Source organism: Sarcophilus harrisii, chromosome 2 (genome assembly GCF_902635505.1).
Source record: "Sarcophilus harrisii chromosome 2, mSarHar1.11, whole genome shotgun sequence".
Classification (NCBI taxonomy): Eukaryota; Metazoa; Chordata; class Mammalia; order Dasyuromorphia; family Dasyuridae; genus Sarcophilus; species Sarcophilus harrisii.
In genome coordinates this window covers 15,986,073-16,013,382 of record NC_045427.1, presented here as the reverse complement: position 1 = coordinate 16,013,382, position 27,310 = coordinate 15,986,073, and the positions used below count along the sequence as shown (strand labels likewise).

The window sequence follows — 27,310 nt, the reverse complement described above, 5'->3', positions numbered from 1 at the left end:
ATCCAGCCTCAGACGCTTAGCTGGGAAAGGAAGTCACCTAACTTCTTTTTGCCAACTGTAAGATGTTCATAATGATACCTGCCTCCTGGGGTTGTTGTAAATCCCAAATGTGACATTTGTAAAGTACTTTGCCCAATGTCTGGTACACAGCAGGCATGTAATAAATGCTTTTTGTCCTTCCTGGAAACGTCTCTAGGTAACAGTGGAAAAAGAGATGTTCAGGGAAGGGGCTTTCGATGAAGCTCAGCAGAAGAAAGGATTCTTTGTTTTATTTATTTTATGGGATGAGAGCAGAGGAAATGTTAAAACAAAGCTTTGCTAGGAAATATCTACTGTTCCCACTGCTGCAATATGGGTACCATCGAGAGCAGCTGCTCTGATCCCAAACCATTCCAACCTCCATTGCTCTCTTTCAAACTCGCTGCTCTCTTAGTAAGCAAAGAAACACTTTTGTACAACTGCATGTCTCTATCTTAGCACAGAGTTTGGGGGGGAAGAAAGAGGGCACGAACGGTAGCCTGGGACCCAGTGCCTGTTTTTATTTGCTCCTGAGCCAAGAATGTTTTTTACATTTTAAAATAAGGTTTTATTGTCTTAAAAACTGTAAATCAAGATGGACAGGTGCCATTTGTGTGCAGCTGAGGTGTACAGCAGCCAAGGGCCAGTAGATAACAAGAGACCCTTCTTTAGAGGTATGTGAACAAGTTAGTCTTCAAGAATGATATATGGTTCTGTCGATGTCTAGGCCACCTTAGTTTGATGATTTTTAAAACTGATGACCATAATTCTTTATGGTGAACTAGCATATTTGGTCAAACTAAATAAGGACCTCTCATCCCAGATCATCAGGGACTCCTGAAGGGCTCCCTTAGGCTTTGCTGGCTCTGTGATCTAATTAGGTGCACCCTTCACCACAAATTAGGACCCTCTTCACCCTTTCTCATCCTCTCAGGTCTCTTCCATGTCCTTTCACAGTCTCTCCATCAAGACCCACTGAATAGCCTGCAGGAAAGATCTCTGCTCTTGACGTTACTAATGCCTTCCTGTTCTGGGATCCCCATCTCCTTTCCTGCTTACATTTGTTCTTGAGGATCTTCTCTACCTTCCCACAACACCCCCCATCACACACAAACCATTGTGGTTTTTTAAAAAAACATATCAATACAAACGCAAAATGAGAAGAACAAACTTATTTGAAGTGTTTCAGTTTGCTTTTGTTTTTATTAATATACTTTACATTAGACTTGAAATCTGCAGTTTCTGAACATACCAGATTTAGAGTCTTCTGCAGTTTTAAGTCATGTCTAAAGAGGTACCTTTAAGTAAATGAATGATGCATTCTATACTTACTGAAAATATAATACAACAGTGAAATGGATTATTTAAATATAATTTATACACATACTGATTATGAAAATAGATCTCTTTCAATACAATATTCTACTTCTCTGTCTTAATAAAAAAATGATAAAGCAAAGAAAATAATTCATTTTTGAAATTGCTTTCCCTCCACTACAGAGGTCTGGGTCTCCTCTTCTTATGCACACATTCACACTCTTTATCATTAAGGAAAGCTTTGCATATGTAGAAAAGACTAGACAACATAAAATATTGAACTCAAGTCCTTCCTCCTAAAGGAGGCAAATCTGTTGAATAGCTTACTGCCCAGGGCTGAGGAGTCTTTCCTTCTGAGCCTTGAAAACAGGCCCTCTGCCCAGTCTTGGGAGAATTAGGATTGGGACATAAAGTCATAATGTCACTTGCAGACAGGACGGGCCAGATCTTTGCCAAAGAGAGCCACAGGTTTAGACCGACTGGCATCACATCTGGAATGAGTCAGCAACGTGGGGGGAGGTGATCAGAGCATCAGTTTCAATCCTTGAGTCCCCATTATAAAGTCTGAACTGCAATTACACTGTGTGACTCCCAAGAACACAAGTTGCCTCTTCGTTCCCATTTCCCAACACTCATAGCAATGGATTTGGATTTGATTCACCACACTCCTGAGTGGTGATTGTCTAGACTGATCAGCACCTGCAGTGAAGGACTATTATTGATGCACCTTGATTTTTTTTTTTTTTTTTTGGTTATACAAGCATCTTCATGTGCTTGACTATATGAGATAACCGGGCCTGTGCAAATCAATTAACTGTGTGCTTTGGGGATGAGGGGAACCTGCTTGGAGCAAAAGTCCTTTTCAACCAGGGATACACAGTTAAGTTGGAGATACAGCTAATCCCTGCTCTGAGAGTGAAGAAGTCCTTCTTTTGACATGCTGAGCTAGTTTACAAAAAGCTCAGTTCTGGCACATTCTAAAAGATGTCTCCTCCATCCCATCACCTGAATTCAAAGATATATAAGGAAGTTCTCTCCCACCCTCCCCGCCTCAGTTAAAACTGAGAATTTCTTTAGTTTAGCTGCTGTGTTGCTCGAAAAAAATAAACATTATGAAAATGTACCTGAAAAGAGAGGCTTAGGGAGCTCTGCTCCACCACATTCATATATTCTGATAATTTATACAGGCAATTAAAGTAACAGTAGCAACCCTAAAGCTAGCTGTAATCTCAAGAACATCTTCCCCCAATTGCACAAACAGTTTTAACAATTTAAATATCCATATTGCATCTAGAGATTCAATAAATAATTGCATATGTTGTGCTTTTCATAAATTAAAACCCTCAATGAATTTCAAACCAAGATGGTGTTTCCATAACATGCCTATTTAAAAGCAAATATACTATTCTATACTATTCCTGACTATAAGGCCAGGCAAAGTCTCCCAGCCCATTCGAAAGGCAACAATATAATCTAATTTTCATTCGGCTATTAAGTAAATGCTTCCTCTTTACAACTGGAGGAAAAAAAAAGTCAATTTTTTTTTCCTTAGGCACTACTGAGAATATACATTATTGTCTAACTGCTTTATAATTCTTTTACAGTGTTATTTCTTCTAGACTATTGAGTAGATGGAGAAAAATGTGTCACAAGGAAAACATTTCTTGTCTCCTCTTGTTCGGAATAAGTCACCTAGCTTCTGGCCCCTTGAAGAAGCATCTTATCTGACGCTCTGGGACATATGCAACGGAGTCAGCATCTCTTCAAAGATGGCACCCTTGACATTGGAGCCTCTCAAGTTGGCTTCTTGGAGATCACAACCCGAAAGATCACAATTCTAAAAGTAATAACAAAATCCAATGAACATTTGAAGAAAATAGATGAAACTTTAGTTGTTATTATTACTAGTCCCACAAAAGAGAGCAGCTTCTATGTCACAACTTACAGCTTACAAAGCCCCATGATGTAAGTCAAGCCACTAAGTCTTGATTGGAGAGGCTCCTCACTGTCAGCTTAACATATAAATGGAGAAGTCGTATACTAGATGATGACTGATTAAAGGTAAAAATGTCAGTTTAGCACCGGGGACAAGTCTGGATATGAAAATTAATTACCAGAGATTTATTCTGAATCTGATGCTAAAGATGTTGCTGAAATTTCTTAAGATAGATTAAAGAATTTGGTCCTATTGTAGAAATAATCTTAAGAAAATTAAAAGAATTTAGGATATTATAGCTCCTGTTCAGGTCATGTATGAAGACCTCGAGGAAAACCAGAAAAAGAATGAAACATTTTCAAATTAGTAATACACACATGTCAACACACACACACACACACACACACACACACACACTCACGCTATCTATAGTTAGATCTACATATATGTCCTGGAACTAATGTCTGCTTTGTAAAGAATGTTTAAAAAATAATTATTTCTTCTACTTCTCCAAAGAGGTGTAGGATCACAAGTGTATAATAGTGAATGCAATGTCAGAATTCTTCAATAAGTGAATTAATTTTCAAAAAATTTTCTCTACTTTTTCCTTTTACTATGTGGGATGTCTCTCTGCGAAGAGAAAAGGGAAAGGGCATAGGGGGAGAAATAGATGATTTAAAATAAATAATATTTTTTTACTAAAAAACAAAAACCAAACCAATTTGAAATGAAACATTTCCTTCTAGTTGTAGCAGCAAATTACTTGAGATTATATGTCACCCAACTCTCTTGTTCAATGATCAGAGAACAAACCATTACTGGCCAACTCACCTCTAAATCTGTCCCTGCTAGAGTTGCTCCTCGAAGATTACAGTTCTTCAATTTTGCATTTTTTAAGGTAGCAACTCGAAGGTTGATCCCTGTCATTTGACTTCCTTCCATATCCACACCTTTCAAATTAGCACCTAGAGAGGGGGATGATATTTTGAGAATGATTTCTATTTACATTTGGACTCCCAGCTCCCAAAACCTCAAAGACATCAAACAATTTTCAGAGGGGACTGGGCAACATAGAAACCTTTCTACAAATTAAAGTAGAATTTTAGTAAATGCAAACAATTACCTAAGTATGCATGGCCAAACTTAATAGTCTTAAACAGTCAAGTAAAATCAATGTTTTTATATTCATAAATTAAAATACATGAGATTACAAAGCACACTGTCTTATTAACTTTTCAGATTAAAATGAGTTAAGATCTAGTTCTCTGAACTAACAAAGCAAACTTGCAAACATCTACTCTGAATAACAAGGTAATAAAAAACCTTTCTGAAGATGTATGAACTTGGAACATAAAATAAGCAGTATACTTGTCAATGAGGCCTATATGATCAATTTTGTAATATCACTGTGATACATTTCCTTTTATCCATGACTTTCAAGGACGATTACTTAAAATGGGAACAAAAAGTGACTTGATCACTTGATTGTGATCTTGATTTTTTTTTTAATGGAAAAGTATGAAGTTTTGTTTTTGAAATGGAAGGTACTCAAAACTAATACCTTGTTGAGTAGAGCTTCTTCCTACTGATGAGCATTAGAGGGAAAGAGGGAGGAAACTAACACTTATTATGTGCCTAGTCATTAAACATTATGTGCTAAACACTCTACCATCATTATATCTTTTGATCTTCACAGCAATCCTGGGAGGGAGGTGCTATTATTATTCCCTTTTATAGATGAGGAAACTGAGGCAAACAGAAGTGAAGTGACTTGCCTAGGTCCACACTTAGGAAGTGTCTGAAGCTGAATTTGAACTCAGATTTTCTGGATTTCAGGTTTGGTAGTCTATTTACTGAGCCACCTATGCACCTCTGGTCTTAGACTGATCAACCATTTAAATTTTTTTGATTTAACAGTAAGCAGTGGCTTCCCCAGGAAAGGCCCAGCATCCTCTATCGTGTTAAGAGTATTCTGACATGAAATCGTACCTTCCAAGTTGGCTTTAAGGCCTGAAGGATCCTCAAAGTTACACAGCTTCAGAGATGCCCCTTCTGCATTAGAACAAAGCATTTTTACCCCCTGGAGATTTGCACACTGTCAAAAGAAGAAAAAAGGACCGTTTTATGAAGACACTGGAGTTTAAATTGGAAGAGAACATTATGGTTCAAGGAGAAGAAAAACAGTTCATGCTAAAAATCAACAAAACACATTTCACTGATATAGTCCTTTACAATTTGCCAATTTGTCCTTTACAATTTGCTTTTCTTTCAATCCTGCTTGGGTAGAGTAAGCAGGATCAGAATGGGCCCTTTCCAAGCTTGGACCCTAAGGGACCTGACTAAAAGTCCACCCAGAAGTGGCAATAAAATGCACAATAGAGATATACAATAGAGTCTCAGATAAAACAGGTCACAAGTGTCAAAGCCATGAAACACGGTCAAGTTTTGTACCTAGTCGTGGATCATTCACAATTTGTGAATATGAAGGAGAGATGCCCAGATTTACTGACATGGATAAGTATAAGCAACATCAATAAAATGGGCAGGGATTTCCTAGATGCCATTATCATCCCTGATTTTAGAACAGTGCATGCATTAATCCAACAACAGCCAAGCCCTCTCCTGCCCTCCACTGCTGACCAATCAAGCACAAGTCTCTCTGCAGCAGTGACTACTAGAGAATATTTTCAAAATGTGAACTCACAGAATTACAGCAAGACTTTAGCAAATAAGATCTCTGTTGTAAAGAGACAGAGGAGAAAGCTGAGAACACTTAAATCCAAGAAGGCCTGGAAACTAAGAATTAACAGAATTTTGTATCAATGCCAACAGCAGTTTTGAGCCTGGCAGTCTGGTTATCATTCATTGTATAAGGATGGAAGCTCAGAGTTTTGTGATACAGGGACATGTTGGACTTGGGGTTTCAGAATCTCCATCTGAATATTCCAGTATCATCTTCAACTAAATACCCTCAAAGTTGAATCTATCAAAACCCAATTTAGGTTGAGTTTCCAATCCAAACCTTTTCTTCTCCCCCCCCCCCCCCCCCCCCCTCCCCCCCCCCCCCCCCCCTTTTCCTTCCTATCCTGCACCATCTCAATATCTCAATTCACTTAAAAAAGGATAAGCTCCTTACATTGAGAAGACTGAAGCCATCTACCATGAGCCACCTTGGCCCTACCTACTCACAACTTTTCAGTATTTGAATGATATGAGTCCTCTTGTTGCAAAAGACATATTCTAACTCTTCCCTAAAGCTATTTTCTTCAGCTATACCCAGGATTCATCCTCTTCAAACTCCTACAGGACATTCCTACTCTTACTAGTTATAAGACTTGCTAAGTTTCTGAGGTGTACATTTAGCACAGGTACCAATTAAAGTAATATATCAGCAGGTTTACTAGAGTAGAAATCACTTTTTTAGTCTTTCCTTCACAAAAAAGCCAAACACATTGGATTCCCTTTCTGGAGGTCATGTACTACTCCATGTCTGTCTGATACATAGTGTGAACTTAATGTTTACTGATGGATTTCTATTCGTTAGTCTTCTAATCTGATATAAGTTTTATTAAGCACCTATTTTGTGCCAGGCACCGCACAAAATACTGAGGATACAATAAAAGGCACAAAACAGATTTTGCTCTCCAGGAATGCATAATCTACCTTCTACAGAACCATGCACCCAAAAGTCATAACCAGGAGATCCTGGAAATAACTGTGCAAGGAGGACACTAAGACTGAGGCCTTAGGAAAGCCTCCTGCAGAGCCTTAAAGGAAAGCCCAGCAGAGAAGCTGGGAAGAAGAGATGAAGCGAGAGAGTTCCATGCCTGGGGGAGAAACAATGAAAATGTCCTAAATCTCAGTTTTAATGAATGAAATTGTTCTTACATCCAGCACTGATCCGGAGAGATCAGCTCGTTCAAGATTCGCACAGCAGAGATTAGCATGTGCCAGGTTGCAGCGACTTAAATTGGCCATTTTGAAATTTATATATCGAAGGTCCAAACGAGAAAGATCAGCACCACTGAAGTTTAGACCCTAAAAGAAACACAAATACACGCTCAACTAGTGAAACTGAACATTCCATTTAACTTCTATTTAACTTAACATTTTGAAGCCACAAATATATCCTACAGACACAGACCATACTAATTTTGATGAGTAACTAGGGGAGTAATTTAGGAACTACCGCTGAAAGCATTCACTCTAGTAAAATGGCAGTATATGATAAAAACTGCCTTTTCAATGTTCTTCAATTAGAATAAAGGCTTTTAAAGTATAAAAAGAATAGGTTTTAAGTATTTTTGTCAATTCAGTGAATGGCAAAGAAGGTTCGCACCCAAAAAGAACCTTATATATCTGTTCCAACCAATGCCATGACAAAAACGGAACAGCTGAACAACATGGTGATCTAAGCAACCTCCAACAATGGCTGGGAGGCCTACTTTTCACTAGTGTGTTTTGCATTGATGAGGAAACTGCATTATTTAATATTTCAAGAATTTCATAAAAAGAAAAAAAAAGGAACTATTGTTTAAGATGAAAATACTGATATATATAAGATTTTAAACCTGCATTTAAAAAGAAATTAAACAAAAGGAAAAGAAAAATAATACACAAGACTTAATACTATGGTTTTATAAAAAACATTTGTTGAACACATGATGATAAGTGGAACAAATGGCTGCTAGAAAAGACTCTGTTCAAATACCTGGCAACGCAATTCTGACTTGGTTGGCGTGGCTAGCAGAAACCGAACAAATTCCTTTCGAGATATTGGAGAATGGTCTTCTGGGGGCTGAGAATTCTTTAGAAAGAAAGCATGAATATGTCAGTCCATTTTGAGCTAGCTATGATACTGTAGTGAGATTCTAAATACATTAATATAAGCAATATTTTAAAATACCTTTATTGCCACTTCAAGATGTTCAATCAAAGAGTCAATTCCAAAAAATCTGGCTTCTTCTAACACTCCTACCAAAGCAACAACAAAAGAAAATTGGTTTTTGCAAAAAAATAAAACCTCTCAAAATCCCCCAAAGTAGCAGTCTCCATTTATCTTTGATCCTTTATTATTTAAATTCAGGATAGGTTTAGGTCATAACCCCAGCAAGCAGATTACAATTCAGCACTAAAGAGAAATTAATAATGTTCCATGTATCCACAAAATAAAAGACAAAGAAAGAATGAATCTTCGAAACAGATTGTACTTTGTACAAGGAAAATAATGAAGCTAAACTACTGGATTAAAATATGTACTTCAAACATATTTCTGATCATTTCTGCAATTATTAAGTCAGAGGAAAGAAATCCTCATTAACAAATATGGAGAGAATTTTATTAATTTGACTGGCATTCTAAGAAAAATATTCAATTCCCATAAAATCCTAAACCTCCATTAACCTTCAAAATACAACAGAGATGAATAGTTTATAAAAAGTTTCTTTCCCACTTCTTACACATTTTTGAGATGATTTTTAAAAATGGATTTGTGACTGCTGTCAAAGAACAATCAAATGAATGATGCTTTATCATCTACTTTTCTTAATGATACAAATTATCTGAATCTTTTTGAAATGATTTAGGAGATTTATTTCCTTATTTAACAACCATTTGTCATAACAAGTTGTCATAATTGGGTCCCATACTTTGGGCGTCCTACTTCCAAGCACTTTTGATGGAGGCAAGAGCCACGAAGGTGGTCCAATTGGATAACAAAAGCATCTTCCAGGGATGGGAAGAAAACGATGTTTTTTTCCTTACAACTGTTGACTTGATTTGGACAATAGTTAAGATTTGCCATATGCTGAATAGTTTTGTGCTTCTAACTGAAGTTTTGTTAGTAAAAACCAAAAACTTCCCAAATTTTGTTGGCGCATTATTAAACAGGTCCTGTCTTCCCCGAATGGAGCTGATCCCCAATCGCCAGCCTTAACCATGATTTGTAGTTCTTGGGATAGGCTGTGCTCTCACAGCTTGCCTTGGGGTAGAGAGATATGTGAGGGTCTGGGGAGACTACAGTCATTTGGACATTTATCTCTCTGGGCTAGAAATACTTGGCTTTAGAATAATATTAAATGATTAAAAATTGTTTCTGGCATACATGCATAAAATGTAGAGAACTGATTTAATAATTTTTCTTCTATACCAGTAGTTTTGGGAGAGAATATACTAACAATTGGGGGATCAGGAAATGCTCCACAGAAAAAGTGATGAAAAGATCTCAAAAGCTAAATTAATTCTAATAAAAAGGCAAAGGGTGAGGGTTGGGGATTTGTCTAAAGAGACCAGGATGATGTCTGTACAGGAAATCCAATCATCTGGATTTTTCAAATACATGTACTGCTGTCTCCCCTGCCAATGACTCCCTCCCTCTTCGGTCCACCTCCCTTGGGAATGGTGTCTTTGTCCATTAAGCTGTAAACTCCTTGGGAGCTGGGGCTGTCTTTGTGTATCCTCAATGCTTAGTAGAGTGTCTGGCATAAAATAAAATAAATGCTGGTAGCTGAAAAAAGATAAGAGGTGGAGGAGGGGAGAAAAAAAGGAATCCTTACTCCAAAAGGTATCCCACAAAAGAGAGAAGGGATATATTTGTTCTTTCCCAGGAGATATAGAAGAGGGCGGAGGGATTGTTGTTATTGTGTGTTGTTCATTCTGAAGGAGATCATGGCATCTGGAAGGTGTTGCTTTGACACAAATGAATTGTGCTGAAGTGAGGGAAGGCTGTGCACGGTCATCTGCCTCCCTTTCCCCTCCAGAGTCATCTGATCCAGTGGCCAGATAGAGATCAGGATGGTTGGAGATGGTACTGGATACAGTGGAAGACTTCTGCCTTTTTAAGCTGAAGTCTTTAACAAGTTTCAGTTTGACTCGGCAATATTTATTCCATGACTGAGGCTGGTTAAGAAAGAAGAATGGCCTGAGGTGTGAGGGGACAGGAAAAGGGAGCTCTTAATGATCGGATTTCAGTTTAACATCAAGACTTTTCTTGGAGCAAATGGGATGGAATAGGTTGGCTTTGGGGAGGTAGAAATCATAGGTACTCCAGAGTAATGGGATGCTACTTTCTGGATCAGAACCAAATCAGATAGCCTGCTTCCAACTGCTTTGCTCCACAGGCAGAATGGAAGGGCCACCACGAGACAGCAAAAAATCACTGCAAAGCTTCAGGCCTCTGTGCCCGGCATGAGGAGAGCCCACCTCTCCTTTCTGCAGCCACCCTGGTTCAGCAGAGCCTGTTAGCTCCTCTTGGAGCTCCACCAGGCTGGCCAGACCTCAGCAAATAGCCCAGTGCCCCATCTCTAGACCCTTCAAGTTTCCTGGGCTGGGCTAGAATGTGCATTTTGTGGGCATAGCTGGTGAATATTAATCTTTTGTTTAAATAAAAGGAAATTTTTCCATGGTGGGCAAAAAAAAAGCACAAAGCCCCTAAAAGTTCCTGAACTAAGAGGATTTTAAAGGTAGTTAAACCCCTGAAAGACTTACCCAATAAATTAATGCCATCATTTACAATAAGCTGTCCATGACGTAGGTAGTTCAGAATGGGTTCAAAATACTCAGGACTTCTGTCAATTAGGAAAGCTCCCCTGTGATCTTGTTTATTTCCCCAGGCACCTGTGGTCCCATTAAAACAAAACAAACCAATAAATAAATAAAAACCTAAGATTTTATTAAATAAAATATATAGTAACATGATTTTTTAATTTTTCCAAGAGCTGCTCAAGACATGAAGTGGCAAAATATATCAGTGTTATAAACCATCACTGATCCCTCAAAGTCTGGAAAGCCATGTACTCTCTCACCTTTGTCCTTAAACATGTGGGCCAGCATACTGTCAGGTTCTTTATTCACTAAAGTGCTCCTAAGAATTCAAAGGAAAAAAAAAATATGAGTTTTTCTTTGCTTATGATAAAGAATCATATTTAGTCAAGAGTTGAGTGGATTCTAGTTAATTCTCTCAAGATGGCACACGATCTGGCCTGGTAGGGATAATGCTTAGAAACAAGAACAGCAAGTGAACTGCCATTTCTGCAGCTCTTAATTTGGATTGGCATTTCCTTGGATTGATCCTCCTGGGAGGCTCTCTTAACCCAATGTGGGAGCTCACTGCCACTCACAACTTTCCCAAAAGCTTCAGAAAGCAGCTGAAGTGTTTTCCTTTATAAGTGGAAGAGCTGCTACCACTTCTACCTGTCCTAAATGAGACAGTGCATTTCAGAAGCATAATTCATGACTACAGAGAGCCTGCTCTGTCCCACTTCTTACATTCTCTCTAAAAAAAGTCCAGGAAGGAATCCTCCCCAGACAACAGGAAGTCTTTGATCATTTTTGCTTTGTGAGATCTTAGATCAAAGGTTTTTAAACTGTGGGTTGCGATCTCATATGGGATCATGTATCAAAATGTGAAGGTTAGGAAATTGATTTATTACCAGTAAACATTGGTTTGTACACCTATTTTACAGACCTATATGCTCCCAAAATGCAAAATTTCTCAGGTGAAAAAGTCATGAGCACAGAAAATTTAAGAAGCCCTGACTTAGACATAAAGTATTTTACTTCCACTGCTTCAGTTTCTTCGCTGTAAAATGAATGGATCAGACCAAAGCTCTCCCCAATAACAGCTGTCTGTAGTCCAACCATTCCCAGAGTCAATAAACTGGTTTTTGGCCACTGTTTATTCAAAGAGCTTTTGAGGCAGTTGGGAAGCAGTAAATGACATGAACGCAAAGAACCTTAAGAAGTCTACTACCCTTTAAAAAGAATTAAGAAAGCGTATTCCTACCGTGTGGTTGTAAAGTACCGTCCTCCTACATTTAGAGTTAGCCAGTCTGTATGAGCTCCTGTTGGTCCTTCAGGAAGCTTCATATCTGTCTGTGGATCTGCAGAGGGAAGAAAGACGACAAGATGACCCTGGCCTTGTCTGGTGGTTCCCTAAGGAAATCAAGATTTCTTACGGGACCAGATTATCCTCAGCTCTGGACAACAGAGAATGTCATAATTATCCCAAATTTGGAAATAAGAGGTAGGGGTCTGACTTCCCAGAGATGGAGAAAATGGAGCAGAGAAGAGCATAAGAAAGTCCTAATGTATAAGCAGGTTGGGTCTCCCAAAACTGTATTGTAATTGAAACTAGGAATGGACCTTCCCATAGAAACAATGGTAGAAATATGGCAAAGTCTCTAGGCTGCCCCACAAAAGTTATAATCTACCAGGGTTTTCAAAACTATGCTAAGAACAAGAGAAATCAAGGAGAACGTGTTCCTTCTTTCCCGAAGTCAGAGCCAGTTCAAAGCAAAGTTTTGAAATCAATCAAACCTAGTTTTTTACCTCTGTCCCTGCTGACCCTTCAGCAGCCTCTTCACATTTTGCTCTAAGATCCTCCCTGGCTCTGGAGGTCCCTAACTCACACAGAGGCACCCTACCTTAAGACTGGCCCTGCCCCCAAACGCCCCCTGCTTTAAAGTGATCCATTCAATTGCTTTCTCAGCCATAACCGCTTACAATGAAACAAACATAAATTTTATTGAAATAATATCTTATTGTAACCTTAAAATGTTTTGTTCAAAAGACAAAATTTCATTTCTTTTGAACATAAAACATTTTTCAAAAGATGATTTTTGCCACTGACTATATTGTCTGAAAGAAAACTCATTTATATAAAACTATTTATATTTTCCCCAATTTCATGTGAAAACAATTCTTAACAATTTTTTTAAAATTTGAGTTTCAAATCTTTTTTCCCTTCTTTTCCCTCCCTCCTCATTGAGAAGGCAAGCATTTGCTATAGCATATACAAGTACAGTCATGAAAACAAAATGTGTAGTTAAAGAAATATCCATAATATCACTGCCAAAGAAACTCTGAAGATTAAATTAAACTTTCTAAAAACGGAGAACCTTGTTTCTGATTTGTAGGCCTTTTCCCAACATTTTTAAACACATAAAAGTCACTCCCAACCAAAAAAATGACCATCTCTAGTGGAAATATACTGCTGAGAAAAGATCCTTTTCAATGTCCAATTTTGCCCAATAACAACATTTCATTAAAAGAGAACTTAGCTTTTAGGTCACTTACCAATAAATGGCTCTCCTTCACATACAAAGAGAACATCATCATCTCTGGAGGGAAAAAGATCTTGTTAGTACAGTTTAGTTGAGTCTGATTCTAAAATCATAGTAGTTACTAACAAGTTTGGTTGTTGGAGCCAAGATTCTTGGCCTTTTTGGTATCCTGGCTTTTTTTTTTTTTTTTTTTTTTGGCAATTTGATAAGCCTACAGATCTCTAATCAGAAGAAAAATTTAAATGCATAAAATAGATAATAGGAAAATCAAATATACTTAAAAACAGTTTTTAGATGTTTTTTCTTAAAAAGTTAAGAACCCATGTGTTAGATAGTTCTTGACATCACATATATTAATGCCTACAGGTCAAATAAAATTTCCACTATGTTAATACTTTGACTTTTGCCACCTGTTGAACTTGAAATATAACAAGCATTTGAATGCAAATTTCATCAACTTCAAAAATACCAATGCATTCCAAGGACATGGTTAAGATTATAACTATCTTGTAACTCTTTCCCATATTTCATTTTAAATCCCTGAACATGTTCCCCCTTATTAGACACATCTATTTCTCCTTTCCATCTATCTATCTACTCCTGGATTATCCAAGTCATCAGTTAATAAAAAGCTCATTAAGGGGAAAAAAAAAACCAATAATGTAATTAATCTACTGCCCTACTGCCAACCTCCTAATACTCACTTGCCTCCAATGTGGGTGAGATGGGTATCACCGCTGTCTAAGATGACTTTTGCCTATACTCTCTCCACTAGTGTCTATCATTGAGAGAGGATTGTGAGACCTAGAGTCAGTAATCTTACTCTGCAGAAATACTATTCTAGAAGAGTTTATATTTCCATCAAGAAGTCCTGTTTTTGGAATGATGCTAAATTCTGTTGTGCCAAAGTTCCATTTTGATGTCCTGACCTAGTTTCCCCATTGTCCTATTTAGTTATTCTGCCTCAGGTTATAACTTTTCCCTCTTAATGTTTGATGAGATAAAGGTTTTATATCTTTAGGTTATAGATATTCCTTCTTAATGTCTGACAAGATAAAGGTTTATCCATTTTTAGATGTCATTAGAATATCAGTAACCTCCCTCTATTGTGTCATCCTAGGGGTCTCCCCCACCATTAGGTTATCCCCACCTATCCCCTACCTCCCCCACTGTGTCATTGTTCTTGTTATCCTATAAAAAAGCTTGCTGTCCTGATACTTGGGGCTGGACTCTTTGAGATGATAGTCTCATCCAGCCCTGGGATCAACTATGGATCCACTGGTCCCAGTATTTCTCTCCATTTAATAAACTATTGAACTGGTCTCTAATCTCTGCCTTGCTCAGTTTCTTCGGCATTACATTTCAATGTGTCATGCTCAATGACACGACAGCAACTTCTAAAAATGAGAGTCCAAAATCACTCCAAAGGCCCTTGACCAGCACTTGAGCCAAGATCTCAGCACCTTCGAATTTAAAGAGACACAATGACTTAGAAGTCACTGGACTACAACCCGTATTCTTCCCACTTGATCAGAGATTACATTTTTAATCCAATGCTGACTTTTATATAATTGAATTGCAAAGCCAAAAATGAACTTTCATTAAGTCCCTCCTATGTGTCAATCCTAGGCAATGTGCATACAAATACCAAAAAATAACATAAATCCCTACTTACAAAGAGTTCATATTCTAACAGCAGAGATATTTGTTGAATACTATGTCTATGGTGGTAAAGAAAACAACTACATAAACTCTCAGAAAAATCTGAATATGTTAATTCAACTGTAATGTTCACTGAGGAGCACATATGTGCTTGAGTGCATACATATCCACACACACACACACACACAAGTAGCTACAAGGATTACAAAAGCCCTTTCTATGGCAGGGTTTACCCTCATGGATTACTCAGTTTTTAAAACTGTGATTTGTGATCCCATATGGGATTTCATAATTGAATGTGGAAGTCTTGAAATTATGATTTATTATCAGCAGTTCCATTTGTATACCTACTTTATATACTTCTATACCTGGGGTCACATAAAAATTTCTCAAAGAGGGGTCATGAGTAGAAAAAGTTTAAGAAGCCCTGGTTTAGGATATTTTTTAAGGGAAGTGTACAGAAACAACTAGCTATTTAGAAAGGACAAATTGTAATCTGCAGCACAGAGCTGAATTTTATTGATAAAAATTACCTGATCAAAGCAATATCATCAATCAGTCCACCTTTTCCATTATACACACTTGTTGCTTTGATTCCAAGCTTATTGCTGGCCACAGAAAGCAAGTCTGATAAAGTTCCATATACAGCAACCACCTGTAAAAAAGAAATTTTGTTAACTAATCAGTATCATTACCCTATGAATATAATCCATTTGCATCAGAATGAGCATCAACTAACCAAACCAGTGCAAGAGCCATAACTGAAGATACTTGAAGGAACCGGGTATCAGGAAACTCCTAAATGAATTACTTGTTTTTCAGTTGTTTTGACTCTTCATGACCTTATTTGGGGTTTTCTTGGCAGATACCCCAGAGATTGGTTGGCCATTTCCCCCTCCAGCTCATTTTACAGATGAGGAAACTGAGGCAAAGAAGGTAAAGTGATTTGTCCATCATTATGCGGTTTAAGGCCAAATTTGAACTCAGGAATATGAGTCTAATACCAGGTCGGGTACCCTATCCACAGTGGCACCAAGTTGGCCCATGAATGACTAAACTTTTATTAAGTGCTTGTTATATGTCAACCATGCTCTGGGGTAGGTGCTGGGAACAGAGACAGAGCAGTTTTTATTAGAATTAGGACAGGTGACTTAAGTTTAGCTACAAGGCAGATGGAAAAGCCTGGATATACTTAAGGTCTAGAAACAGGGCAATTGGCAAGGCCTAAAGATCCAGCACAAGGACCGATGTGCCCCTATAATGCTAAAAATGACTAGTTAAAAATTTTCATGCTCATTCATTTGATCAGGATTTATGGAGGACTCTTTGGGAGGAAGAGAAGAAATGAAGGGTTTGAGGGAGGAAAGTACTCAGACTCATGACTGTTGAAAAGAGGAAATTAGTCTGAGAGTTACAACAAGAGTCAGTATTCTTGACTCTGTTCTCTGAATGTGGGATAGTGGGGATGGTTTGCCTTTCAGCTGAGAAGGGGAATGTAGAAAAAGGATGGAGTAGGAAGGATGTGGAAAATAGATGTAAATATAATTCTATATCACCAGTCAACCAACAAGTATCTGAGATGATTGAAAACATCTACAAATACCAAATAAAGGCTGGAGAATTTCCCTATGGACCTAATTTTATCCTGAAAGCAAGGATATTCAATTCAATAAGCATTTCCTTAGTGTCTATTATATGGAAAATAGTGTGTCAGATAAAAGAGATACAAAAAACTGTCTCTGCTCTAAGAGTTGACCATTTGTTTTTGTGGGGGGAAAAAAAAGCAAAGGATACTGTGTGTGCTATTATATGTACATAAATAACTATACTATAATTAGGTGGAACCTGTTATGGGCCAGAACGCTGAACTTGAAACAAAGGATTCTTACAAGGTAGTAAGAGAGTGGAATTGATAAGACACAATTGTTATCTAATTTAGCATGGTTCAGTATGATCGACTTAATCCTACAAGGAGATGTTATGGGCCAGAACTTGAAACAAGGTACTAAGTGGAATTGGGGAGACAATGGTTAAATCTAGTTGAGCATTAATTTAATCCCACAACAAATAATGGTTTCCTAGTGATATGATTGGTTTATACTCAGTGTGGGGCATATAAGCTAGGAGCCTCAGCCAGGATTCAATGAGGGAGATTCAGAAGCCAGAGAAGGCAGGCGGGGGAGCTCAAGCTCTCAGAACCAAGGCCAGACTGAAAGGCTCTCCAGAAAGCTGCCCAGCCCCAGGAAGACAACAATAAAGGATCTGGACTATAAGAAAGCTAATTGGGCCACAGGAAAGGAGACCAGACTTGGAAAGAGAAAATACAGGATTTGGACTTTAATCCATGCCTGCACTTGTGATTACTGAACTGAAACGAAGGCTGCCTCCAGAGACCCCAAGAAAATCTCAACAAGAGAGTATTACATTTTAGAGAGAATATTACTGAACCATAGTAGGAATGATTGGTGGCAGTTTATACAGTATGGTTAAAAAAAAAGTAAATTTGGGTTAGAGCAAGCACCTTCTTTAAAAACAGCTAGTCAGAGGACAACTGGAGATTAGATGATCAGAAGGGAAACAGGAAGGGCCAGAATGATCAACTTCCAGATTCTATGAATGGTTGAGTCATAGTAAGACTCTAATGCAACCCAGTAGAGGGCCCCGATTCCCCCTGGGACAAAGTCAGAATGCTGGTCTGTTTCAGAAGCTCCACTCCTTCCTTTCTTCCTCTTTCTATTTACACACACATACACAAAGACACACACACACACTGTTGGCCTCTGCAAATTTTATCCCCCTCTTAATTTTTCTTGTCTTTTAGGCTGTCTCTTCATTTATTCCTTCCATTGCTTCATTGACTGACATATATGGCATTGCATACAGTATTTTTTTGAAATATGTCAAAATCAAAATGTATGCTCCTCTCCAATAAAATAGTTGATTTTTCATGTTCTGTATTCTTCAATGTTCAACACTCAAGAGAAAAATACTCCAATGAAATTGGTTTGCTTTTTCCTTCCATGTAAATCTTATTTGAGAGTCAGTGGTTCTCTAAACAAAAAGAGTTCCACATCACTCCTCTAAAGAAGAGAACGAAATAAAGAACAGTATGCAGAAATAACCACATTAATTCTAGGTTAAAACCAGATGTCTTAGCAACTGTTTAGTATAGACCCTTCAATAACAATCTGCTTGAGGTCCTTACAATCTCTCTCAAAACCAATTAGCTGGTTTGAGGTTAAGAGTTGGGCTGTTTCCATCCTTTCTCCTATGTTCAAGTCAGATTAGTGCCTGCAACAGAAAAATCTATCATAAACCAAAAAACCCACTCACCACAGTAAAATCTGATTCATGGGGCAACAGAGCCCAAGAGGGCCCCTCTTCTATGGAACAAAACCATTAAAAAACAAAGCCCAAAGTGAGAATTGGGCCAGAACATCTCACTTAGGTGAGTCACAACACGTAGAACGCTATATTTATTATGCCTCAAAATTTTTTCCAATCCAACTTCTACTATAACCAAGTAGCTAGTACTGAATGGGTCAACATTCTCTGGCTTCAGACTGTCATAAATTATTAGCTCTAAAGTACACAGGCAAATAGCTAAAGGCAAGGCTGATATGCATGACTGAACAAGTATGTTCCTGAGTGTTATATTTAATTTAGCTTTATGTTCTCGATCAGCCCTTGAGATCTTGAAAATATCTCTGGTGTCATTGAAAATGGGAGGCTCAACTTGGCTAAATGTTTGTTTTAAAGTTTTATGAGCCAGTTTTAATGCTGGAGAAGCAACCAGCTAAATTTTTAGCAGGGTCAGCTATTTTTGATTAGTCTAAAATCCATCAGTTTCCCTAGGGCTTATAATTTTGACAAATACATTAATTAGACGAAGTCTAGCAGTTGAGAATCACTCATAAAACAAAACACATAGTGGACTACCAGTTCTAGAAAAGTGGTCTAAAACAGAAAGGCCTGCATGTTTACAAATTCCCCCAAAGCTAGGGCAATGGAGTCTTAAGCCATGCTGTTTTGCACAGTTTTTCACCCCCAGTGTGATTTTATGGATCAATTTAATTAATATCATGAGCCACATTTCTGATGGACAATCTGTTTTAACAGGCATGCTCAAATTCTCCCCTTGACATTGAATATAAACTAAATTGAACATTAGAACTTTTAAAAAATGACCTTCAGATCAAGGGTAGTTTTTATCTTTATTAATTTCTTTGACTCTCTAGCCGTTTGGCACAGTTCTGGGGACAGCACATAGTAGGCACAGAATATATGCTTGCTGTCTTCAAACTTTAGGATTTAGGGATTTAACATATGCAGAAAGTGCTTTGACATAGCAAGAAGAAAATGTTTCAAAAAGAAGGATGTTCTTTTGAGTCTAAAAAGTATTTATCTGAAAAGGAATCAATGGCATTTTATATTGATCTTAAACACTGTCAGAAAGACTCGAGTTCAAATGTGGCCTCAGAAGCAAATCACTCACCTCTGCCTACCTCGGTTTCCTTATCTATAGAAAGGATGGTCATGAACCAAATCAAGTTCATTTAATTATAGCATTTATATAGTGCTTTGAGGCTTGCAAACTGCTTTAGAAAATAATCTGACCTCTTCTGACCTTCACAACATCCCTGGGAAGCAAATGCTTTTATTAATCCCATTTTACAGATGAGGATCATCTTAGATTCTTAGAAAAACTCAGTGACTTAGCCAGGCTCATACAGCTCATACAGCTAATAGGCAACCAACCACATTTGAACTCAGATTTTCCTGACTCCCAGTTCAGAAAGCTCTCCATTCTGCTAGTGAATGAACCTGCAAATTTGGGGTAGGATAGAGGCACAGATAGTCTTAAGAATATTCATAAGGTCCTTTCCTAGACAAGCCTTCTAGGATTAATTCCAATAAGTAATTAGAAAACATTCAATAGATTTCTGGTAATGGAAACAACATTTTGTGATTTCTTTTGGACTTTTAACTTTTAAACTTCAATTTTAATTGAATTTAATAAGTTATAAGAAAAATAACAAAAAGAAAAATGCTGAGTTTGGGAATAAGGGAAATGAGAGAAGACTGTTCTGTCCTTTCATCTACTGCCCCCACACCCTACCTTCCATTCTGCCTCTCTCTCTATACATGGGGTGGGCAGCTGCTGGACAGCAGGAATCCGGCCATTTCCAAACCTGGATCTATCTCTAGCACTTGGCAAAGGGAATGATGTATGCAGAGTAAACACTTCGTCTCTGGAAAGGAATCTGGAGATTACATTTCAAAGCTAATCTATTGCAGTTTATGAGGCTTCGTTATGTAACTGACCAGAATACATCCTCCTCCTTTTGGCTGAGCCAGCAGCCGCAGCAGTTGGGACAACAGTATATATTTTAAATGCATTTACAGATTGTATCACAATTAAATGCTCAATTATTGGAGCTTAAAAGTTGAAATATGCACACAGATATTATGAAGACAATATTGTTCTCTTTTGTTAATCAATATTTATACTTTTAGATCTGATGCTGGAAGGGTCTCAGAGGCCATGTTCCATAACTCATCCAAGACCAAGTGACATTCATTAACTACATATGATCACTTTTCCTTGTCTTCTGTGTAATTAATAAACAAGTCTCAAGATCATGTTTACTTATGAAAAGGATAATAATGCTACAGCACCCTTTGCTTTCTTTTGCCCAACATTCAATTGGAAATGATTCAATAATGCAAACCTTCAGGTTCCTGCTATTTTACATAAACAAAAGTTCTTAACTTTGTGCTTAATAACACAAACAATGAAACATGACCTGAACAGGAAACACTCCTTGCTAGAAGGTATTTATAAAAGCATCAAAGTAGTAGAGAATGGGGGGAAGGGGGAGAAGAGGTTACTTTCACTAATGCAGAGTACCTTAAGTTAAAACAATTAAAACATACAGAAATCCCCCAGAAACAGGAATCATGTTCATGATGCAGGTAGTCTGCAGAAGGACCCTGGTCCTGGGGAACAGCTCTATGCGTGCAGCTATCTGGGCCCACTGTTACCAAAACTTGCAGAAAACCAGCAGAGCTACCTCAACTGAGATTTGTCAGACCTGGGAATGGTCTTAAGCCAATTTCTAAGATACCAAGAGTCTCAGGACTTTCAGATCATTCAATGGAACTGATTTTTAAGACTGTGACCTTTGGAGACATGAGGATGGGAGGAGAGATGTAAAATAAGGATGAAAATAACCCGACTATTATGGCTGGGGTAGAATAGCCGACTTTTGTTCTAATGTTCTCTCAGTGAATCATCTTAGGAACACTAACTACATTTCATTTCTTTCCTAGAAAAATGAGGCAGCATAAATAGCGATGGAAAGTTCCAAATCAGGGAGATGGAGTCCCACTTGCCATTCAATTGCTATGTGGCAGATGGCCTAGTTAACCTCTGGATTTTCTCCTCCTAAATTAAATGGAGATAAAATATATCCTATCAAACCTCACAGTATGTAAAGTGATTGTAAAGCAATATTTAAATATCTAGAGGCAACACAGTAGAGGACAGAATGCAGCCTTGGAGCCAGGTTCAAATCTAGTTCTAATGGACATTTTTCAGGATCTTAGATAATGTTCTTCTAAAATTATGAATTATCCAGAATTGGTCTATTTGTACAAGTACAAGGAGTTTCCAAAAAGAGGAGCTCCACATAGAAAGGTCAGTCAAGAAACATTTAAAAAGTGCCTACTGTGCATTCCACATTCTGCTAAAAGTCAGGGATACAAAGAAAGGCAAAAATCATTCCTTGCCCCAGAGAGGCCCTCAATCTTGTAAGGGAGAAAACATGCAAATAACTGCAGGAACAAGATAAATACAGGCTAAACTGGAAATAAGCAACAGAGGGAAGGCATTATTAGCATTAAGGTGAATCTTGCCAAAGGTAGGATTTTAGCTGGAAGGGAGCCAGGAGGTAGAGATGGGGAGGAAGGGCATTTCAAGTATGAGTGATCAGTTAAAATGCCCAGAGTCCAGAGATGAAATGTCTTACTCATGGAAATGCCAAGAGGCCAGTGACATTGGATTTTGTGACATTGCCAAAGGTTCCCGGCAAGAAGTAAGCTGAAAAACTGCAGAGGTTGGAGAGGATCAGGTTATAAAGGGCTCTGAACATCAAATGGAAGATTTTGTATTTGATCTTAGAGCTGAGGAGTTACAAAAATTTATTGATTAGGGGAGTAAGATGATCAGACCTGAGCTTTAGGAAGTTCTCAGGTAAATGGAGAAGGTTATTCAAGTGGAGAGAGATTTGAAAAAGTGAGACCAACCAGCAGGTGATGAAAGTACACCAAGCATGAGTAAGGGCCTATGCAGGGTGGGGAGGTTTATAGATATTAAGAAGATAAAATTGACAGCACTTGCCAAAAGATTGGATATAGGCACTGAAAGTAAGGAGTTGAAGATGACACCAAAGTGACTGAAGAGAGTGGCCTCCTTGAATTAAGATGAGGGAAAGTCTGGGCAGTAGAGAAGGATGAGTTCTATTGTGGTCACAGTGAGTTTAAGATCTGGACCAAGAACATGCACAAATGTCAGCTGTATCTATGAAAGAAAACTAAGCAGTTTGGGGTCTCATTAAAAAAGAAATGATAACTTTAATTTGATAATCATTTCTTTTTTCATTTAAAAATTCTTTATAGTTACATATAAGCAAAATTTTTTGAATTTGTTTTTTAAAATATTGAGCTGCAAATTCTTGCCTCTTCCCCCTTCAGAAGGCAACCAATTTGATATAGATTATACATCTGCAGTCACGCTAAACATTTTCATGAAGCTAATCATTTTTTAAATTTCTGAAAGAAGAAATCTTAAGATATTTCACACAAAAGGGTTAACTAGGGTTTATAGCATGATTTCTTTTTTGAGGTTTCATTTCAATATCAATTGTCTCCATCTTTTACTAGAGTAATCCCTCTGGAATAAAGTTAGCCACATCTGGAAATATTCTACTATAAAACTTGGAAAATGCTGATTGGTATCCTAAAATTCTCTGAAGATAAAAAGTGAAAAGAAAAGTTAAGTTTTTATTCCTAATCCAAAATCTTAAAAGCTTCATGACTTTTTTTTTTTTTTAAAGAAAAAAGTAACACTTTTCAAAAGAAATGAGAATATCTCAATCAATTCTGGTATTAAAAAAATTTAAAACAAACAAACAAATACCTTCCTGATTCCATGAAGATGAAAAATATAGTTAAGTCTTCATGAACAGGCCTTGGATTTTGCCTAGCCAGTTGGCATCTCACCAGCAGCAACATACCAGAAACGTTAGATAAGCAAAAGGTTGATCTCAGGCCTGTTACTAGGGACAAAAATGTTTTGTGGCTCTGGATGTACTAAGTCATTTTTTCCAGTGACAATACAATAGTTTCATATTTTGAATAATAGAAAAGGGCATCTGCAAAAAGCAGCTTCAAGATGAAAACTTTAGACAAAACTAAAGCAACACAGAATTGTTTTCTTTAATATTTCATTCCTATATTCTGGATGAACATTAAAAAAAATAATAATACCCCACCCTTGTTATTAATTTGGTTTGGTTTTATATTTGTACTTGGAAATAGCTATGTAAAAGTAAGCCGAATGCTGAAAAAGATTGATTTATGCAAGACTAAAAGAAAAAAGTCAGGTTCAAAGAGAATGGTTAACTTTTTAACCATGTGTAAGTTTAATATTTTTGAAAATCAAAGAACTTTCAATAATAACTGCAACCCTGTCTTTGAATTATGCTAGTGAGTAATGTCAATTCCATTGATTAGAACAGCATTCTCATGAATGAACCAAGTTGTAGTTCAAACTGCAAACTCATTGCCCCCTACAAAAACTAGTTTTCAATCAGTCTCTGAACTAGCTGTGAAACTCCTCTGGTTTTAGAAATGTTTCCTGGTCATACAGAGACAAATCAACTTCTAAAAATCCAATTTCTCCTTTCTGCCATTCAGAGACCTAACGTATATTTCTAAACAAAAAAATCTTCCCAAAGATCAACAGTATCCAGGAATGGGGGAGGCGAGAATGTAGGAAGAGGACAATTTCTGGAAAACAGCTATTTGATTTAAAATAAAAATGTTAGATGTCACACTTCCTTAAGGGGTACAAAGAGTGGGGGGAGAAGGGGAGAATGCAAATGTCAACCCCACAAACCATGACCTCCAAAGGAAGATTTCAACCCCCCACTACTACTCCACCTCACCAAGATCTAAGCTCTGTGCCAGACTCAAATGTTCTATCATGGGCCAAATCTTGTTTTTACTTTTGCAACATCCCTTCCATGTCCCCTTTCCCTTTATTACATAACCACAGCACTAGATTAAGGCCTCCATATTACAGCAGTCAAATCCAACACAATCACTTTCTAATCTCAGTGCCTCAAATCTCTCCCCACCAGAATCCTTCCTTCAAAGGATCACAGATCTAACCTTGTCATCTTCTCCACCCCTTTCCCTCTTCCCCCAACCATGGGCTCCCAAGGCTCCCAGTTAACCTTAACAATCCAAGCTCTTGGCTCTCTATGCCAGCTACAATAGCCTGGCAACAGGTCTTCAAATGCTCACTTGCCACCTCAGAGCCTTTGCCCTGGCAGTGCCCAACGTTGGGTAAGCTCAGCTCTCTAACTTTAGGCTTCCTGGAAGACTGGCCCCCAATTCCCTCAGGCAGGAGGCCTTTCCTGGTCCTAAGTATCTACTCAGCATAAGTCTTAGAGAAACGCAGAAGTTTAGATACCTTGTCCAGAATTGGAAAGTGAACACCCAGAGGGCAGGACTGTGCTAGCCTTATGCCCAGGGCTCAGAAGACCCAATAAAGTTTAATAAAAGCCAGGGGCCCCACTGAAATTGGACAGGCATATACCAAATTTTTCAAAAATGTAAAGACAAAAAAAAAATACAAAATAAACCCATAAAAATCACATTAACCTTGGTTTGTTAGGGGAGGGAGCTAAAGAACAATCTCAAGAAAACCCTTCTTGAGAACTACTCCAGAACACTACTGCTTCCACAATCATAAATGTGACCCTGGGGGCAAATCACCACCTCTCTGAGACTCAGTTCTTTGTAAAAGCAGACTTTGAATTAGACACCTAATGTTCCGGAAGGCAGGAAGGCAGCTACAGATGATGGAACTGTACATGGAGCTATGGACCTGGAGTCAGGAAGACAAATCAAATCCTACCATTTACACTTGCTAGGTGTGTGATCCTTGACAAGTCACCATCTCTCTACCTTTGTCTCCCTATCTGTAAAAGGGGAACATTACAGCACATATCTTCCCTAGTATTTATGAGGATCCAGTGCTTAGCACACAGTAGGTGCAGTGGAAGTCCTTATTGTCTCCCCTCCCCCAATCATCCTCCCAATAAGTCAGGGTAGGACTGAGTCCTCCCACTTCACATTTGTCAGGGGCTTATCAGGTTTATGTAGTTGCATAAAAACAATGTGAGGCAAGTGGATTTACTAGATTTGAGACTGGAGATTTTCTGGTTTACTAGGGGAGAAAACTCCATCCCCCAAAGCAGATTAGTACAAGACCTTGTTCCCAGAAGCCACTGAGAGATTTAGCCACTTGCCCAGAGTGCACAAATTGTCCCAAGAAACTGTAATCCAGGTCTAAGTGCACCAGCTTCTTCTAGTTACTTATTCTCAGTGCAAGTGATATCAGGGTTTTATAGATCAGGAACAGGATTAAGATTTAGGGGCCTTAAAAGATCATTTAAATCCCAAGCCATACTTTATCAGATAAAAGTGATTTATGGAAAAACCAGCTTAGTGATGCAGCAGATAAGAGTGCAGCACTTGAATTCAAATCCAGCCGCAGACATTAACTTCTGGGCAAGTCATTTCCCCCTATCTCAGTTTCCTCATCTGTCAAATGAGCTGGAGAAGGAAATGGTGGACCACTCCAGTAAGTCCCCAAAGGAATCGGACTGAAGACTAGAAGTAGTGGCAGAGGCAGGATTTAACCCATCTGCCTCCAAATCCAAAGATCTACAATGAAACCGTGGGTCTGGAGCAGATCCTTTCTATCCAAGTAGGAAGTCAGGCTGCTAATTACACTAAACTTGGGAATCAAGAAAAGGCTGGTGCTTGCTCCATGGAGTAGTGGCCTGGGAATGGGAAGATGGGGGTCTGCCTTAACCCCCCCGGAACAAGGCCAAGTAATTCTCTGGGGCCCTCCGGCTGGAAAGGACAGCTCCAACGCTCCGCAGGGAGTGCAAGCCCTGCCGCAGGCCTCCCCTCCCCGGCGCCACGCCCACCCTCCCCTCCCCTCCCCCCAGACTTTCCCTTCAGTTCGGAAAGGCTTAAGAGCGGCTTCAATGTTTCCGCCGAGGAGGAAAAGCCCCCCCAGAGTGCGGAGATGTTTCCCTTTGGTGCGTCTGCGGTAGCAGCCGGTTACAAAGTGTCGCCCCAGGCCACTCCAATTACCGACGGGGGCTGGGCACGGACGCGTGCGGGCCGGGCACATGCCCGGGCTCCGGGAACACGCAAAACGGGCAGCAGGTGCTTTCGGGGATCAGGAAAGGCCCCGGGGCCCCGGGGCGAGCACGAGCAGCGCCCGGCGCTTTCACCCGCCTGGATCTCGGGGTCCTCACCCACAGTCCTGGGAGGGGGCGGGGGTCAGACCAGACACCAACTGGACGAACCCGTGGAGTCCTGCGCGGAGCCCCAGGAGGTCCTGAGCGGGACCTCTGGGACGGCGGGGATGGAACACGCTGGAAAGGTGGGAGCCCCGTCGGGGCTCGTACACGCCGGAAGAAGCCCTATTTGTGGAGGCGGCTGTTTTATCTCCCTGACCTTAGTTTTCTCAGTTGTACCATGTGGGAGATGGGCTAAATGGCCTGAGACCCCTCCCGGTTTCACCTCGGGGATCCTAGGATCCTACAGAACTACGGACCTAGGCAAGTCATTCCCCTCCCCCTGCCTCAGTTTCCTCAGCTGTAGAAGGAAAGAACTAGACCAGGTGCCCTCCAGCGCCACCTCAGGAGCCTCCGTAAGCCTCAGTTTCCCGACCTAAACGGGGGCGAGCTGCAAGCGCGGACCCTGCGGGGTGCTCCCCAGCCGGGGTCCTGAGGCCCCGCCCCACACCTGCCCACACCTGGACTCGCCGGCAGCTCCCCCCCTCCCCCTCCCGTCACCCTTCCCCCTCCCGCCCCACCCCCTCACCTTGCCGTTCTTGGGGCTGCCGTTCAGGAACAGGGTGACCCGCCTCATCGCGCTGCCCGCGCCGGGTCCCGAGGGAGCCGCCACCCCCCCGCCGTCCCCCTCCCCCCCGCCACCCACCCGG

General features: G+C 39.3%; 1 protein-coding gene across 1 annotated transcript; it reads right to left on the bottom strand.

The window, feature by feature from the left end:
• Nucleotides 1-1,220: 1,220 nt before the first annotated feature.
• Nucleotides 1,221-27,288, bottom strand: KCTD9 (potassium channel tetramerization domain containing 9). The gene is made up of 12 exons (XM_031949648.1): nucleotides 27,190-27,288; nucleotides 15,528-15,649; nucleotides 13,346-13,389; nucleotides 12,054-12,150; nucleotides 11,074-11,132; nucleotides 10,757-10,885; nucleotides 8,178-8,245; nucleotides 7,983-8,078; nucleotides 7,160-7,309; nucleotides 5,261-5,366; nucleotides 4,103-4,236; nucleotides 1,221-3,172 (listed from the first exon to the last, which is right to left on the bottom strand). Exons 1-12 carry the CDS (start codon nucleotides 27,235-27,237, stop codon nucleotides 3,056-3,058), a joined length of 1,170 nt encoding a protein of 389 aa, XP_031805508.1. The 5' UTR covers nucleotides 27,238-27,288; the 3' UTR covers nucleotides 1,221-3,055.
• Between the last annotated feature and the right edge of the window lie 22 nt (nucleotides 27,289-27,310).